Source organism: Coptis chinensis, unplaced genomic scaffold (genome assembly GCF_015680905.1).
Source record: "Coptis chinensis isolate HL-2020 unplaced genomic scaffold, ASM1568090v1 utg136_pilon_pilon, whole genome shotgun sequence".
Lineage (NCBI taxonomy): Eukaryota > Viridiplantae > Streptophyta > Magnoliopsida > Ranunculales > Ranunculaceae > Coptis > Coptis chinensis.
Genome location: NW_028238102.1, coordinates 535,425 through 547,854, shown reverse-complemented (window position 1 = coordinate 547,854; position 12,430 = coordinate 535,425). Strand labels below are relative to the sequence as shown.

Below are 12,430 nucleotides of genomic sequence, written 5' to 3'. Positions count from 1 at the left end.
ATCATCACACCAAATGTCATCCCAAATGTAAGTTTGACACCCTTTAGCTATAATGTATCTTGTGAATCTCTGAGCATACTTTCTATGATTGAGAATAGATCTCCAAGACCAAGAACAATTAGAAGGAATATCCATAGTCCAAAAAAATTTACTTTTAATCTGCTCATTCCAAATCCACTTGTTCCAAATGTTGTTTTCCTTCCTTGCCAGCTTGAAAACTAGACCACATAATGCACCTCTATTCCATATAATGGTATCAACAATGCCTAGGCCTCCTTCCTGCTTTGTATAGAGTAAGTTTGCTCTATTTGTTTAATGCACCTTGTTTACCATTTGAGTGCCACACCATAAGAATTTAATGCACACCTTTGAAATCTGCAATAGAACACTTTTTGGCAAAAGGAAAGTTCTTGCCTAATAAGAGTGGAAAGATGACAAGATGGACTGGATGAGTTGTAGTATGCCAGCATGACACAAATGATTACTCTTCCAGTTTGTGATTCTTCCAGTGACTTTCTCAATGAGGGGAAGACAATCCCAAATACTTAATCTGGAAGAGACTAGAGCAGTGCACTTTCCAATTGTTAATAAGTCCCCAATTGGTGTTAAATATATGGCTTGATGAAACTTACCTTGCCGGGACAACATTTTCAACTTTCTTGGATGATATCCGACCTTTAGGAGCTGAAGATAACTGTTAATTATACCGATGAGTTAGGAATATTCAAATATGGCCAAATCCTGCAAGAGACGTCATCAACAATCGAAAGACCAACCTGTGAAGCAATATCTACACCAATCTCGTCAAGCACCGACAGACAAAACATGCAAAATCCACATAAAGATAACAGTTGTATTCTGTTAAATGTAACTGTAGTATATTGAAAAGACTGATTACTTAGGTATTTGCTAACCTGGTTGGTGAGCTCTTCTGTTTCCTCCTCTGCCTCATCTTTGTCCAAAGTTTCATCAATTGATTCTGATAGCATCTCAATCTGCAAAAAAAAATCATAAATAAAGAGCAATGCAATGACTTCTTAACAAAACCTGATAACAAGGCAACATTTCTGTAGTATCCTCAGAAATCCCAAACTCCTATAAGATTTCTGGATGGCTTGACACCAATAAATCCTACGGTGGTACTATGGAACGGCTTTCTGGACTGTCAACAACAATTAAGATCAGAAAATTATGCCCAAATCTTCATGATAGAGACGCACTAAATGCCATAAATTTCTGTGAAACCCCAAGTGGCTCAGCAAAGCTATGGCGAGATATAAACAACTCAATAAAAGCTTTTATCTTTTGAACATTGTCAGTGATTTGCCAAGTACTGACTCGTTTTGGAACATTTTATAATATGTAAAATGTCTGTTTCATGTAAGGAATACTTGGACAACCACATGATACATGACTTAGAAGCATTTAAATGGTGCATGACAGGAAAGGAGGATCTTACAGTCATGTCCATTTGTGACGACTCCTTCTGAAATTCTTTAATGACTCTTGCTTGCTTTGCAGGTGCCATTTGCTGAAACAAGCCAAGACATAAAATTGATAAATATGCAACATAAAGACAAACTCAAACAATTGAGAAACTGAGATATGTAGTTCAATTGAGATTTCAAACTCAACTACCACTGCCACTACCACCAAGAACACATACTTTATTCATGGTTACCATTGCTTTTGTAGTACCTTTCATTCCAGTAGAAATTGTAGTACTAGCATACATTGCCTGCCACAAACACCAGCATTTAGAGACGTAGAAACCAGCAGAGTTTCATATAGTTTTAAGTCAGTAACAAGGTCTGGACCTGAGTGTGAGTTGCTACGCCTCTAATCTGTGCACGGCTCCCTTGCAAATTAGTAATCTGCTGACGTAGTCGAACAAGTTGACGAGCCAATATTCTAGTGGCAGCCTGCATTATTCATAGGGTTAATTCGTAGGACATTCAGTCACCATACAGAACCTAGGGTCCCAAATTAGGTCTCGCATCACAATGAAATTAACACATGCCCAAACTGATCCCGACTTGAACTGATTTAAAAATCCGCAAATTGCATCTTTCTGAAGAGCATATATAGGGTTAAGAACGTGTAGGCTATTATACGGGATTCAATCCGAAACATAGGATGAGATTTACAGTAGGTTACTCAACAATCAACCAAAAATTGACTCCAAATTGAGCCAGGTTGGACTGAGTCTCAATTTGATACTAGTATCTGAAACTAACTACAAGTCACATTACTCGCATTCACGTGTGATTCTTCTAAATCTATACTTTGTTTAGAAGTCTCCATCTCTCCGCACTCTAACAAAGAAAATAAAATACAATGTCAATTTCTTTTGACAACAATTGTGGCGTTGAACAATGTCACGTTTAACTGTCAAGAATATTACCAACTGTCATCATCATCACAATTCACAAGCCCTAACACTAGTTGATTGTTTTGGTTTTGGCCATATCCTTCTATTTCTTTCCTTAACTACTAATCTACTTATTACGAGTTAGCTAGAAGGATATCATCACCAGGACTGAAGGATAATCATACCTTCTATGGTTGATTACCAATTGGTATCATGTTGCCTCATATGTTTTTGTGAGACAACAACTGATTCGCACCTTAAGCCCTTTCAGGTGCAAGATTTACATGTCAATGTTACAGCCAACCAAAGAAACTTACATGTCAATGTTACCTGACAAGCAAGATCGCGTGCAATGTTGCCTTCAGAGTCCCTTGTCACAACAGAGACCTGTTTTTTTGTGGTTTTTCTGAAGTACTCTGTAGAAATGTGATAGATTACAGTGCAACATCTCTTGTTAGGTCTCACAACTACTTAGTTTAACGACTAGTATTGAGATCATCGCATATAAATCTGGTACATAAAAAGCAACGCTAAAAGGGATTTGGCTGTGCTCATATTGAGACAAATGAATGAGACGCAGGTTGGAGCAAGAGGGGAGGCGGATATACAAATAGCATCTTTCAAAAACACAGCCTAACCCTAACTGTTTAACTGAACCCTCTCATAAAAATCCCACTCATCGGACCTTTAATACAGACAACGGTCAAAAGACTTTTTCCCACTGAGCTCATTTTCTGGAATACATTCCGCAAACATCTATCACTTGCAATTTGAAAATATTTTATAAAATCAGACAAAAAAATCGACAACTCCTCAAACACTCATCATTCTCTCTACTGGTTATTTGCCCCAAAAGATTCTGAGAAAAACTAGATTGCATGCACAAGTTGACAAAAGATCAGACATTGCTAAATTTCAAACAGAAGTACTGCAAAGATTCGACAGCTACATTTCAAGACTAGAAAATACAAGACATTCCTGAAGTATAATACAGCTGTTCTACGAACTATACAAATAGATGTTCTAGTATGAAATCAATCTCCCTAGGTAAAACGTTATCACTAGATATCCACAAGCCAAGAAGAACAGAAAACAGTGACTACAAATACAAGTAATCTTCCAAGTATTAAGGGTGTAGTCATCCAGTATAAATAGTCATCAGCAAAAATCCACGACATCATAATAACTAGGATAAAAACTATACCTCAGCACCTTCCTTCTTGGCAGCAGATTTCTTCTTCCTGCCAATTTCTATCCCGTAGTGCTGAAGATACCACTGCCTAAATGGTGCGGCGTCTACTTCAATGATGGCTCTTTCACCAAAGTTTGAGTCCTAACAAGCTCATTGTTAGAGGCATTGTAAACCACATCAAGAAGACGGGTCTTCCTAGTGACAGCCTCACTGCCCCATGAGAAGTTTCCAGTGTCCAATCTGAGAGCCCTCCACTTAACATTGCCTCCCCTGACATGAATTCTTCTCACAGTTTTGTTGGTGGAGAGCTTAGTGTTAGCAGGCTGGCTTACCGAGCTCATACCTTGACAGAAAAATGAAACAGTTAAATAAATAAAGTGAAGTACAAATACAAGATTGGCATTAAAACACATTAGATCTATCTACATTCTGAGCAATATACTACACTTCATTCATAGAGCTATTCATTAGCTTCAGATCTGTGTCACTGGTGAAATTCCAATCTAAATTACACTTGTAACTGATTGCAAATTTTATGTTGTTAATTACAGAACTTCAGATAGTTAAGATTGTTTATTTGTGGAAAGCAACTCAGATATTTATGTCACATATTTCTGATTATTGATGAAAAGGATATTTTCTCATTACGTATTTCTGATTATTCATGAATGGGTAATTCATATTTTCCTTTGCTTTACTTGCTCCCCTCTGCTCAAGGGGCAGAGTCTTGAAATTTAGTGTCTTCTGCTTGGTTTTTCCCTTTGAAACCAGATGTCATTTGTTAGGGTTTTATGTACTGCAATGCAATGCTCAGATGTGAAATTTGTGCCATGATGAATCCCCTTGATTATTGAGGAAGAATGACTAAGGTGATACCTCAGAATTCTGACTATAAAATGGTTTGCGTTTTCTTTAAACAAATACGGTATTTTTAAACAAGCAATCATACCTTTTATGGTTGGTTGATTTCCAATTGGTATCATGTTTCCTCATATGTTTTTGTGAGACAATAACTGATTCGCACCTTAAGCCCTTTCAGGTGCAAGATTTACATGTCAATGTTACAACCAACCAAAGAAACTTACATGTCAATGTTACCTGACAAGCAAGATCGCGTGCACTTTTCCACAATGAAAATCCAGCCAAATCAGCACAACTCATTGGAAAACCCCTTTGAGAACTGACATTCTCAAACCCTTCATCGGATAGTAAAAGTTGTAACAACAACCAATGCTTATCACTGCTTTAATCTCTTCACAGTCCAAAAATGTCCTGAGTTAATAAGAGAAACCAACATTTTAGACTTCAAAGTGCACTAGTATATATATGTCAAGGGAATAACCAACAAACACTGAAGTAAGAGCATTATATCCTACTTGCACCAAAATCCAATGCGAAGGAAATACACTGGATGAGGCTAATTTGGTGCAGAAATTTGTTTTGCACAGTGATAAACACTCAACTTAATGTAAATAAGTAACGTATTAATTTGTTTCCCATACCAGCCAGTTAGTTGGAATAGAAAGGGTCTTAATCCTTAATAGTTGACCCAAAGATCCCAATGGAATTTTATTCTTAATTATAAAATAGGGTATCTAAGAAACCATTGTAGTTGGTGAACCAGCATGCAGGACTAGATGATTCTAGGATTGACTATAAAAGTAAAAAATTGCTAAGTGCGTCCTTAGAGTTAAAGGGAATTCAGTCTACTATTCTACTTTATTGGTACCTCAGAGTAATGAGTCATAATAAGCATACTCTCAATAACAATAAAAATGGCCTACTTCATGTTTTTTCTTCAGATTCATGCCCTGTGCAAGAACCCCATTAACCGTAGTCATATGTAAATCAGGTAACATCTGCAAAAAGAAGGCAATCCATCCATTCTTTATCAATTGATTCCCAAAGTCTATCCTGTAAAGTAGAATGAGAGAGAAGTTAGAGAAGTGGAGATATTAATACATGTGAGTGTATAAGCTATAGAAAAAGAAATGTACATACCTTGAAGATATTAACGACGTGAGAGTCCATTAAAAGTTTATGAGGTTTAAGGAAATGGATAATTGCATTCATCCATTCTAGCGTTTCACTTGCTGTCTTGCATGAGTATTTACGTTGCTCACAAGCCATCCTCTCATTCTGGTTTCAAACTTTGAGAGTGGCACTTTGAGTTCTGGCTACCTGCTGCTATGAGTGGGCCGGACAAAACCTCCGAAGCTTTTGGGCCATGTTTGCGAGGGGCTTCTCATAGCCGGTTGAGAGGGCCTAAAATTGATATCTGTTTGGTGTTAAAGGCTTTTTTAGCGCACAGATATAAACTAGATTTACTGCTATGCCGTGGGTGTGAGCTTAGCGGAGGTGGAGAAGAGAGAAGACTGAGACAGAGAGAGAGAAGAGAAGAGGCTGGATATGGTGAAAAAGTAGAGAAAGAATGAGGGGGAGGTATACAAACAGACAAAAATGAAGTGTATATTAGCGAACATTTTGGAGACAAACCTCAAGAGAGAAAATGTGGAGGGAGGATTCTGTAAAGGGTAAAGGTTTTTTTGGGGGGGTACAGACAGACACCAACGAAGTGGATTTTAGGGGCTTTAAAACCGACTTCAAGAGTTCGCTACGCTCACGGAAAATGTATCAATTATTTATTGCAATCGAATTTAATTGATTCCTCTAATAATTTCATTATTAAAGGCAATCCAAACACTTAAATCAAATTTAATCTATTTCACAACTTTCGCAAATTGTATACAATATAGTTTGAATATTCAAGTTTTTATGTTTATGTCATCTTCGTATTCTTTTTTTCATTTCTTTTGTTTAAAATACTAAATCATCAACGAGTGCAGTTGTATTTTCTTCAACATTTAATGCCAAAACTTTCCGAATTACATATCTGAGCCAGACTATCACAACAGAACGTTCGAGCCGAATTACATGTCTTAGCCGGAGTTATACAATGTTAAACTAAAATCTCTCTAAGTGACAGTGTGGCACTAGTAACAAAAGTTGGTCTAATAATACATGCATAGTTATAGCCGTCCACAAAATTATACTAACAATATTACTTGATGTCATATAGTTGAGGAATAATAGAAGCATTATATTATGGAATTTGATAAAAAAAATATGTTAGAAAAATGATTTGCTCAAATCTATTTGAGATATGAATGAGTAATTTGTCTCCCAAGTTATCCCATATTGATATGAAATGGGTTTCTGAAAAGAAACAATATGTAAAGTGAGAAAAACTTTTTCGAAAGGGTGCACCGGTTCAAAATGCATTATGCGAAAATGTCGCGACCTTTTTCGTCATGACTGGTTTGAAACAAATGCATCATGTCGAAAAGGTGTGATCTTTCGAAATAGATAGGCACTGGTTCGAAACAGTGTTTTATGCCGAAATGGTGTCTTTTCGAAACATGTGACTTTTCAAAGAGTTGCTTACTTTTTTCCAAGAGTCACTGTGTTGTTTCGAAAAGGCACCACTCACCTATAAATAGTGGATGAATTTGGAGAGAAAGACACACCAGATCACACAGAATTATAATCTTTCTCTTCTCCCCCTGTTTTTAGTCAAATACTATGTTGTGTTCGCTGATTCTATAGAATTGAAGTGCTAGCTTTCTATAGAAGGAAATCTGTTCTATCTTGGGAGACAGTTTCCCATCAACCTTCAAGCACCGTGAGGGGGAAAATTTGTCTTAAGGACATAGTGTATCTACACTAAGCTCGGATTTAACTAAGAAATACAAACACGTACAAGACAAAAGGTTTGTATAGGTTGGTAATTGGTAAAGAGTAAGTACAATTAAGTTGTATATTCCTAACAACTTAAGACAGATTTTTTTCTTCTTTTTCTTTACCGAACATAATTTGTTTCTGTTTTCTTTTCTTTTTTGATTTAAAGGAATAACAAAGTGTGGTTGTATTTCAGAATATGGCAACACCACCAGTTACACCTGTTATTACTGTTCCTACTGCTGTTCCTCATTCTGTTCCTCATGGGGAGAAGCCTGAAAAGTTCAATGGAACTGATTTCAAGCGCTAGCAACAGAAGATGCTCTTCTATCTGACCACCCTTAACTTGGCAAGGTTTCTGTGGGATAAGGCTCCTAATGTAAGCCCTGATGAAACCGACAAGGAGAAGGTTTTGGCCAAGGATGCTTGGTTTCATGCTGATTTTTTGTGTAGAAATTATGTCCTTAGTGGGTTGGTTGACTCATTATATAATGTGTATAGTATGTTCAAGACTGCTAAGGAACTTTGGGATTCGTTGGACAAGAAATACAAGAGTGAAGATGCTGGCATGAAGAAATTCATAGTTGGCAAATTTCTTGATTTCAAAATGACGGATAGTAAGACCGTCATAAGCTAAGTCTAAGAACTTCAAGTAATCCTCCATGATGTCATTGCTGAAGGAATGACCCTAGGAGAATCTTTCCAAGTGGCTGCTATGATTGAGAAATTACCACCATCTTAGAAGGAATTTAAGAACTATCTTAAGCATAAACGCAAATATATGAATCTTGAAGAATTGATTGTCCATCTAAGGATAGAGGAAGATAACCGCCTATCTGAGAAGAAGGGCAAGGATCCCATGGTGGAAAAGGCCAATGTTGTGGAAGGATCAAGTGCTAAGGGAAAGAGGAAGCACCAATTACATTCTCAACAAGATTCCTAACAAGAAGACGTTTAAAACACCATACGAATTGTGGAAAGGTCATTAGACTTTCTATGAATTCTTAAAAGTATGGGGGTGTCTTGCTAAAGTGGAAGTCCCTAAACCTAAAAAGGTGACGATAGGACCCAAGACTATTGATTGTGTATTCATTGGATATGCAAACAATAGTAGTGCATATCGTTTTCTAGTTTATAAATCAGAGATTCAAGATATACATGTTAATACAATTATAGAGTCAAGGAATGTTTCATTCTTTGAAAAGATGTTTCCGTATAACATGTGTATAGAGTCAAGTTTAACAAAGAGAACTTTAGATGCTACAACTAGTAACCATCCTACACAAAGCGAAATTGAGGAGGAACCTAGACGTAGCAAAAGGTCAAGGACGTCAACGTCTTTTGGACCTGATTTTCTAACATACTTGTTGAAAAATAATCCTCAAACGTTCAAGGAGACAATGTCATCTCCAGAAGCTACTTATTGGAAAGAAGCAATAAATAGCGAGATTGAATCCATAATGCAAAATCATACATGGGAATTGGTGGATTTACCACCAGGTTCCAAGACTTTGGGATATAAGTGGATACTCACAAAGAAATTTAAGACTAATGGATCAATCAACAAGTATAAAGCTAGAGTTGTGGTCAAAGGTTTTAGACAAAAGGAAGGATTGGATTATTTTGACACTTACTGTCCAATTACAAGAATAACTTCCATAAGGATGCTAATAGCAATAGCATCAATACATGGATTTGAGATACATCAAATGGATGTAAAGACGGCATTCTTGAATGGTGAATTAGATGAAGAAATATACATGGAACAACCCGAAGGGTTTATTGCTCCTGGACAAGAAAGGAAAGTTTGCAAGCTTGTTAAATCTTTATATGGATTAAAGCAAGCACCTAAGCAATGACATGAGAAATTTGACAATGCAATGTTGTCAAACGGTTTCAAATAAATGAGTGTGACAAGTGTGTCTATGTCAAAAGCACTCAAAAGGGACGTGTCATTGTTTGGGATGTGTCATAAAATTTACCAAACAAATGTTGTCTAGTAAGTTTGACATGAAAGATTTAGGTGTCGCTGATGTTATCCTAGGAATTAAGATCTCTAGGATGGAGGATGGACTTGTTCAATCACAATCTCATTACATTGAGACGATTCTTGACAAGTTCAAGAAATATAACATCACACCAAAAAGGTCACCAGTTGACGTAAATCTTCATTTAGCCAAAAATACTGGAGATAGCATATCTCAACTAGAATACTCTCGTATACTTGGTAGTTTAATGTATGTCATGAACTATACAAGGCCTGACTTAGCATACTCTGTGAGCAAGCTAAGTCAATATACGAGTAATCCTGGCAGAGATCATTGGACTGCCATATTGAGAGTTTTGGGATACTTAAAGTATACTTTCGAAATTTTGGTTTGCACTATACAAGATATCCGGCCATTCCGAATGGCTGCGATGCTAATTGGATATCCGACACTAAAGACTCAAAGTCCACAAGTGGATATGTCTTTAAACTTGGAGGTGCAGCTGTTTCTTGGAAATCCTCAAAACAAACGTGCATAGCGAAGTCCATTATGGAATCGAATTCATAGCATTGGACAAGGCCGAGAAAAGCAGAGTGGCTTCAAATTTCTTAGAGGATATTCCAAATGGGCTAAACATTGCCAGCCGCGGTGTGTATACACCGATGACCTAATCTGCTATTGGTAGAGCACAGAGTAGCATGTATAACGGGAAGTCTTGACACATACGTCGTAGACATAACACCGTTAGACAATTGCTCTCAAATGGAGTTATCTCAATCGACTATGTAAGGTCAAAAGATAACATTGCAGATCCACTTACAAAAGGTTTAACAAGAGAGCAAGTAGAAAGATTATCAAGGGGAATGGGCTTAAAGCCTTTGAGATAATCAATAAAGAGTCATCATAATGGAAAAACCAACCTAGTTGATTGGAGATCCCAAGATCTAGGTTCAATGGGCCAACTGAATTATGTTTGTGACTCAGTTAGCACTGGAGAGTAATATTATATTCTAACCCATTCTTACATAAGACAGTGCATATCTGCTGCGAGAACCAAGATAAGTCAAGCTTTTAATGATTTACTATATCTTGGAAAGTTATGTTATCCAAGTGGAGTATTGCATGATACTCTTTATAGAAATCACCTATGTTAGTGCGAAGTGGGGCCGCTTCTATGAGAATTTTAAAGGCAAATGTCTCAAAAGCACTATCTGAAACCAAGAAGTGTTCAAGGCCAAAATGAACATAAACGTGAGAACCAACAATATTCGAGAAGGTACTGCGTGAAGATGATTGTCTAGGTTTATACAAACGGCTGACAGTTCAAGGACATTATTGAAGTCTAATGATCGTCAAATTAAATCTGATCGTCTTTCACTAAGGCAAGTTCAAGGCCTCCCATGCTACTTGACCTGATGCGGTATCTTTTCATTTGTAAAAGAACAAAAATCCGATGTTTATGATAGAAGAAGCCAAATTTTCATTCATGTGGGGGATTGTTAGAAAAATGATTTGCTCAAATCCATTTGAGATATGAATGAGTAATTTGTCTCCCAAGTTATCCCATATTGATATGAAATGGGTTTCTGAAAATAAACAATACGTAAAGTGAGAAAAACCTTTTTTCGAAGGTGCACCGGTTCAAAAAATTGCATTATGCCGAAAAATGTCGCGACCTTTCGAAATGTGCGGTTGGTTCAAAACGTCATCATGCCGAAAAGGTGTGACCTTTCGAAATAGGCACCGGGTTCAAACAAAGTGTTTTATGCTTAAAATGGCGTGTCTTTTTCAAAACATGTGACTTTTCAAAGAGTTGCTTACTTTTTCCCAAGAGTCATTGTGTTGTTTCAAGAGGCACCACTCACCTATAAATAGTGGATGAATTTGGAGAGAAAGACACACCAGATCACACAGAGTTCTGATCTTTCTCTTCTCTCCCTGTTCTTAGTCAAATACTATGTTGTGTTCGCTGATTCTATAGAATTGAAATGATAGCTTTCTATAGAAGGAAATCCGTTCTATCTTGGGAGACAGTTTCCCATCAACCTTCAAGCACCGTGAGGGGAAAAATCTGTTTTAAGGACATAGTGTATCTACACTAGGCTCGGATTTAACTAAGAAATACAAACACGTACAAGACAAAAGGTTTGTATGGGTTGGTAATTGGTAAAGAGTAAGTACAATTAAGTTGTATATTCCTAACAAAATATATATACATTACCATTCCCAACTTCAACTCCCAAAGTGGTGTATTATTTGGGGTAATTTCCTGAATCGAACGTTGACTTAATGATTAGGACAGAGTAGGCCGTTGAATATGGCAGACAAGATTTATTTCACTTCTGGACGTGGCCCCCACTTGATGATAGTATGAAATACCCGTAATACCCTTCCACAACATTTATATATGAAGACATTGTATCTCATATGTACGACATTATGTAGTGCTGTAACATTCGTATTTGGATAACCTGAAAATACACGTTTAACTTAACTAAATATGATCATAGTAAGACATTGTATATCACATGTACGACATTATGTGGTGTTATTAAATGACATGTTTAAGTAAACTAAACATGATCATAGTAAGACATTGTAGCTCACTTGTACGACATTATGTGGTTTTTTTTTTTTTTTTTTTTTTTTTTGACTAGCAAAGTCGGTAAAACCTTTGGGTGATGATACCAGAGGTCTAGTGTTGTTAAATTCGTATTTGGATAACCTGAAAATACACGCTTAATATGGTTTTCATCCCTATTGTCACTACTGTTTCAGGCCTCTTTCCAATAATCTAGTACTCATCAAATGTTCACATATCTACATGACTTTTTCACCAAAAGTTGGCTTTAATTATTGAATAATTCGTATTTGGATAACTTGAAAATACACGTTTAACTGAACTAAATATGATCATAGTAAGACATTGTATCTCACAAGTACGACATTATATGGTGTTGTTAAATGACACGTTTAATTGCATTAAATATGATCATAGTAAGACATTGTATCTCACTTGTACGACATTATGTGATGCTGTTAAATTTGTCTCATTCTAGCTATTTGAGTACTCCTTTTGATGAACTTCATGACCTCATCAAAACATCCTGTACTCCTCAACAAGTTCACGACAAACACATA

The 12,430-nt window shown here is 36.6% G+C and overlaps 3 protein-coding genes across 27 annotated transcripts in view; 2 read left to right on the top strand and 1 right to left on the bottom strand.

Annotated features, from left to right (window-relative positions):
* LOC147474067 (uncharacterized) overlaps nucleotides 1-12,430 on the top strand; it is a 77,417-nt gene that overhangs the window by 26,704 nt on the left and 38,283 nt on the right. The gene's annotated exons all lie outside the window — the stretch shown is intronic.
* Nucleotides 1-12,430, bottom strand: part of LOC147474068 (vacuolar protein sorting-associated protein 2 homolog 2-like) — a 45,087-nt gene that overhangs the window by 1,682 nt on the left and 30,975 nt on the right. For 18 of the 25 annotated variants that reach the window (XM_086586713.1, XM_086586712.1, XM_086586711.1 and 15 more), the window contains 3 exons: nucleotides 1,460-1,531; nucleotides 777-995; nucleotides 633-694 (listed from right to left, as the gene is read on the bottom strand). In XM_086586713.1, the coding sequence (XP_086442839.1) occupies nucleotides 633-694; nucleotides 777-995; nucleotides 1,460-1,531 (353 nt within the window). Of the gene's footprint in view, nucleotides 1-632; nucleotides 695-776; nucleotides 996-1,459; nucleotides 1,532-1,666; nucleotides 1,739-1,817; nucleotides 1,923-2,688; nucleotides 2,789-3,575; nucleotides 3,798-4,648; nucleotides 4,836-5,347; nucleotides 5,478-5,564; nucleotides 6,099-12,430 lie in introns of those variants that run through there. The other 7 variants (XM_086586729.1, XM_086586725.1, XM_086586727.1 and 4 more) reach the window with 7 other exon arrangements.
* LOC147474070 (uncharacterized) overlaps nucleotides 1-12,430 on the top strand; it is a 110,255-nt gene that overhangs the window by 85,640 nt on the left and 12,185 nt on the right. The window lies entirely within an intron of this gene.